General features: G+C 42.6%; 1 protein-coding gene across 6 annotated transcripts in view; it reads right to left on the bottom strand.

Annotated features, from left to right (window-relative positions):
* Positions 1–349: 349 nt before the first annotated feature.
* The window catches only part of slc6a20 (solute carrier family 6 member 20), a 138,476-nt gene continuing 132,825 nt past the window's right edge, over positions 350–6,000 (bottom strand). For 2 of the 6 annotated variants that reach the window (XM_078172038.1, XM_078172039.1), the window contains one exon: positions 4,191–5,318. In XM_078172038.1, coding sequence (XP_078028164.1) covers positions 5,124–5,318 — 195 coding nt within the window. In that variant the 3' untranslated portion in view covers positions 4,191–5,123. Of the gene's footprint in view, positions 524–4,190; positions 5,319–5,414; positions 5,529–6,000 lie in introns of those variants that run through there. The other 4 variants (XM_033638737.2, XM_033638738.2, XR_013492258.1 and 1 more) reach the window with 3 other exon arrangements.

The raw sequence follows: 6,000 nt of genomic DNA, 5'->3' as shown, positions 1-6,000 counted from the left end.
TCCTTTGTAACACCGGGCCCAGCACAGTGCAGAGATCTCAGCAGCACTGTACGTGGCAGTCAGAACCGGCTTATGAGCCACTCATCATCATTGGCCAGAGGGTCTTGCTGGTCCCTGAAGATCCGTTCCCTCCGGAGTCTCCCATGCGCAGCATCTTCTAATAGTGCCAAATAAGCCATCGTGCATCTTTATGCAATATGATTTATGCTAGTTATACCTATATATCAATTGATTGATTGCACCTGAAAAGCTACAAGTGTGTGGGTTATTCCCTGATTGTAATTGAATTTTGGCCAAATTTTGGCTATTACTATTGTCCAAATAAATAGGCTTACACATGTTACACAGGTACACATTTTTATTGTTTCGTTTATATGCTGTTTCAGAGCCAGGCACCAGCAGCATGGCATCCAGGTCTTCTCCCCAGAGTGGTCCCACCGAGCCAGACCCACCAAGCCAGGCAACCGAGGGCGAGCGCGTGCCCTCCGCCTCCCATGCTGGGCCAATCATCATGGCAGAGGTCCTGGAAAGGCAGACAGAAATATGCCATTTATTGGCTTCAGTTGTTAGCACGCTTAAGGCAATTAATAACACGCTAAAAGAAATTAACAAGAAATGACTATACGTTGTCCATTGTCTGTATTGCATGTCCCTTTAGCTAGTAGCCCTATAGGCTATATTTGCATTACATTACTATTTAAATACTGTAGGGCACTTACACAACTTTAAGGTATAGCCTACTTTACATTTTAGAAGCGATGAATGAGGTCCTGTCTCCTCTGCATAGCCCCCAGTGGAGGCTGTGCTGGCCACGGTTCCCTGCATTGGTTTATCTGGCTGCGCCGGCACATCAAACGGCACTCCATTGTCTAAAGCAATATTGTGCAAAACTGCACAGGCCAAAATGTTGTCGCACACCTTTCCTGGGGTATACAGCAGCGTTCCCCCCGCTGGTCCAAGACAGAGCCACTTGAGCAACCCGAAGCAGCTCTCCACCGTGACCCGTGTGCATGTGTGCGCACTGTTAAACCTGCGCTCCTGCTCTGTGGCAGGGTTTGCCAGCAGCGTTATTGATATTGAGGGGATAACCTTTGTCACATAGAACAAGAACCATACCAGAATGTTGTCATTTAATAGCCTACTTGTTTAGATTTATTTAACACAGTTTACTTATCGAGGAGATGACTCCAGCTCTGCAGTGCGCCCTCCTGTAGCCGTGCGCCCACGCTACTGTTATGGAATATAAATGAGTCGTGCATCCCCCCGGCCACTTGGCTACCACGTTTAGTAGTGATAGCCTGGCATCACAAATTACCTGTAAGTTAATAGAGTGGTAATTTTTGCAATTGATGAATGCGTAATCATTCATGGCTATTTTATTTCATTTTGTTGTATTCATTTTGGGAATCCTTTTTAAATATGTACTGAATATGTGGCTGCTTATGCTTAGATGACAAGTTTGAGGTTTGTTTAATAATCATTTTCAGACTCAGCCAGATCTTGCTGTGCTGCACCACAAATCCACACTGACTCAAACTTGCGTACACCAGCTGAGACCTGACTTGAGATTTGATCGTAGCGTCCGCTCACGTCCAAATTGATAAATGCCGAGCCTTGCGTGGAAATGGTTGTGCGCACAGTTTTCTGCCATACGTTCGTTTGATAAATGAGGGCCATTGACTGTGCCACAGTGGAAATAAACCCTCTGGATCACTGCTTTACTCAATTCGAAAATGGCTACCAAGCAAAAAACGTGGCAACTTTGCTGAGGTCAACAAACTATGACGCATGCCCCCAGTGATTCGAGAGGTCAAGAAATAGTCAGGCCAATCAGAGGCCACCCAACAGTCTGCACTACACAACGCAGTCTTGAGCACCTTCCAGGATGCAAATTTTTCCAATACTTTCCCTGTGATTGGCTAGTACTCATTGCTTTCATTGGTTGTATTGGTAAAATTTAGGCACGAGGAATAGGATTGGTTAGAATTGCTACATATACAACAACCCATGAAACCACTTTCATCTGCTGAAGAATGTCAAGAGCTGTGCTTGAAAACTCAACTCAAACTGCAAGGAAATCACAAGTGCATTGGACCTTATATTGAGAATTATTTTGTCAGCTACTATTTCTGAGGTCAAGGGTGAACTTTCAGGCTCAACATTACTTCTTCTGTCACAGTTCTGCATTACTCATCACCTGCTCACTTCTGCCTAACCAGGCACACAGGTACCATTCAGCAGTTTTCCATTCACGTTTTCCCATCCCTCAGAATCAGTCGCACCCACCTCATCAAGGCAACTTCATTCACCTGTTCCTGATTACACACAGCCAGTATATATACCCCAGCCTTACAGACACTCTTTGACAGATTGTTCTTATTCACTTGTGCAAGACACTCTCGTACTTTATTTCAGACTGATTGATGATTGCCAACCCTGGCTGCCTCATCTTATTCCTGGTAAACGCATCATCCCTCTGTCCCTGACCTCAAGATCTGCTTCTGCATCCTTGGTTACTGTTTGCTGTTTCTGTCTGACCACAACGCTACAGTTTGAGCGCTCCTGTCTGCTTGTCTGTGGTTTCCTGTCAGAATTTCATTGTGTTGCCACACCGGCCATTGTGTGTGAGTCCTGGGAGTACCTACCTGTTGGCTAGATCCTCTGCCTGGCCTCGACCTACCTTCTGCTTGTCACCTACTGATTCGTCTGCTTGGACTGTGTACTTACCTGGTGTTGGATCTTCTGCCTCCACAACTATGTCCCCTGCCTGCTTATTCATGGTACTGTTGCCTGTTGCTGAACTGAACTCTGTGTGTTTGGGCAAATGTCCCTGCCCACTCACCCGCCTCCTGGTCTGGATCAGCCTGTTGGACCAGCCAGGCTGCCAGAGACTTTGTGAAGATACTTTGCTGAAGTGTTGAAATGTAACGTGTGCTGATTACCTGCCCTGTCCCGTACCGGGGTCATCCCTATATTCCCTGGGTTCTATGTTCCCTGGGTTCTATGTTCCCCGATCGGGGAACATAGGACCCTTTAAAAAAAAAAGGGTCCTATGTTCCCCGCTTTCCCCAAAAGGAAATATGTTCCCCACTTTGTATGGGACCGGGGAACATAGAACCCTTTTTCTTAAAAAGGGTTCTATGTTCCCCGGTCCGCTGTTGCTGGGGAACATAGGACCCTTTTGAGAAAAAGGGGTTAGGGTTAGGGGTTAGGGGTTAGGGGTTAGGACCCTTTTTTAAAAAAAAGGGCCTATGTTCCCCGGGTCCTTTTGGGGAAAAGCGGGGAACATAGAACCCTTATTATTAAAAAGGGTTCTATGTTCCCCGGTCCCATACAAAGCGGGGAACATAGGACCCTTTTGGGGTCCCATACAAAGCGGGGAACATAAGACCCGGGGAACATAGAACCCGGGGAACATAGGTACGCTCCCTCCTGTACCTACTGTGCTGTGGCATTAAACATCATTACCAACTGTTCCTGGTTTCCTATGTGCTGTATTTGGGTCCAAACACAATTTGTTACATCTACTGTTCTATGGCAATTTTACTGATGCTATATTCGTGTATGACCAGAAATGTAGGAAGCAATACATAATTCACTGTAGTTTGGGTTGCTCAAAGTAGTTACAAGTATCTGCAAATGGCAAGTTCATCCTTCCATGAAACTGAAATGGATGTTTGCATATTACACAAGCACACACTCACACACACTGCATGTCCATTACTAACCTAATTTTTCTTTAATAAAAAAGGGATCACCATTTGCTATTCAGCATGAAAATAAAAAGCTGAAGAATAACAAAATTATTAGAATATTACTTGTGAGATATTATATGTTAATGGCACTTTTGATTTGATGGCAGTTCATCTGTGGTAGTTACTAATTAAGCCAATATCACACACACACACACACACACACACACACACACACACACACAATTCTAATCAGATCATTAGAGGATACACATAAATAAAAGTGACATTATGTGTTCTCTGTTTAACATAGCCTACATCTCTTACAGATAAGATGATAGCAGATGCCAGCCCCTTTAAAACAGATATAAAACTAGTACTATAATACTATTTATATAGGAAAACAGATCATTTGTACAACCTTCTTACAAAAGAGCACACACATAAATCAACTTACCAGACAACTAATTCAGACAACTAATTACAAGCCATCTACACTTTTATCAGTCTATTAACTTTAACTTTTTTTTAACTTTATATACTTTATTAATCCCCAAGGGGAAATTCAATTTTTCACTCTGTTTGTCAATTACACACAGGTCCGAACACACACATGCACAAACTGGACCTATACATGCACTAAGTGGAGAGATGTCAGAGTGGGCTGCCCATGACAGGCGCTCCAAGCGGTTGGGGGGTTCGGTGCCTTGCTCAGGGGCACCTCGGCAGTGCCCAGGAGGTGAAATTATTTTGGTACCGGTCTTTTCTTTTTTTTTTAACTACTGACTCTTACTTTTAGAAACTTCCTGAAACAAGGGAAACTGTAAGAACAAGTGTTACTAGAGGCAGTATTACCGGACTTTCCATAATCCTATTGCTGAACTGTAATCCCATTTGGTATTTAGTTTCTCTACAAATAAACTTGATTTGAACCTGAATTAGCTCACTCCAGTAATAAGAAAAATTATAATTTAAGGCTGAATGTAAAAGACATTTTACTTAAGACATTTAAACTGTATAAGATGTGAAAAAATGATTAACATACTCAAACATAACCCACTGTGTAAACTAAACAATTTCATACATTCATCACATTATGATAATTTAGTAAACTAGCATCATATAAAAGTGGTAAATTACAACTTTATTCAATCTAAATGTTTGGAGAGTAAACAAAATATCTGCAATAATATCATGTTGCACAGTTGAACTTGAATATCTTTCAATGTGCAGAGTTTTTATTAGAATCATAAGTGTGATTTAATAATGAGGAAAAAATGTACAGTAATACATTCCCCTCAAAATACCCCAAACCAATAAATACTGTACTGCTGCATTTATTGCAGCAGTACAGCTGCAATGAAGGACATAGATAGGCCAGCTAAATGACCGAGACAGGAGGTGTTGAGGAAAGCAGGTGATGTTGGGAGGTTAGTCCCTGTCATCTTCTGGTCGATAACTAGATGCTGTGTTGACAGCCTGCTGCTTCTGGTGATAGTTACCACCTTTCCTCTTTCTGCAGTAGACATACAGAGCTGTGAGGGGAACACAGCTGACTGATGACACCAGCAGCAGCCCGATGAAGACTTGACCATAGACAGGATACTGCATCACCACTGACTTACCCTGAGAAAACAACAGGAACAGTTACCCAGACATTTTAGTAGAATATCAAATATCATTTGTCAGCTGGCGCAGTGCAGTGCAGTGTGCTTAGACCGCCTTTTAGTGCGGATGCAAGACAACTTTGGTGGCTTCAGTTGGCAGAGATGCACTCATGCAGACCTCTCACCAAAATCACTGACAAAGCGGCGGTATATGACGACTTTGGACAGGCTGAAATAGTCATCACACAGCTTTAAGAATGATAAACAGTTGTCATCTACAGTCTCTGATTTGAGAGATGGCTTTGCTAATTTTACGCAGGGATGGCACAGCAGCAGTAATTTATCGCCTGATGACAATAAGCTTTGGAGCAACAGACATTTTTTGGGGGGTTTCCAGTGAAGCCAGCAAATGTCCAGCCAAGACTTCCTCTTCTGTGTGGCAGTCATTTTGGCTACTCTCTATAAACAGATATCTGCATATAAATGCTGACAAATAAATGAAAATGCTAAACTGGGAGACACCCCAAGTAAACAGGGTAAATTCTTTATCCAGTAAATACCACCATGAAACTTTCCTAGTTCATTATTTACATTAAGACAAGTTGTTTTTATATTACAAGTTTTCTGAAATTGTGTGCTTAAATACTAGGCATTATCTAACGATATATGTGCTGATTTCCATGAGTTTCCAGAACAAAAAT

Source organism: Epinephelus lanceolatus, chromosome 10 (genome assembly GCF_041903045.1).
Source record: "Epinephelus lanceolatus isolate andai-2023 chromosome 10, ASM4190304v1, whole genome shotgun sequence".
Classification (NCBI taxonomy): domain Eukaryota; kingdom Metazoa; phylum Chordata; class Actinopteri; order Perciformes; family Serranidae; genus Epinephelus; species Epinephelus lanceolatus.
Note: the sequence above shows the minus strand (reverse complement) of the source record. Positions and strands in the feature narration are given on the sequence as shown.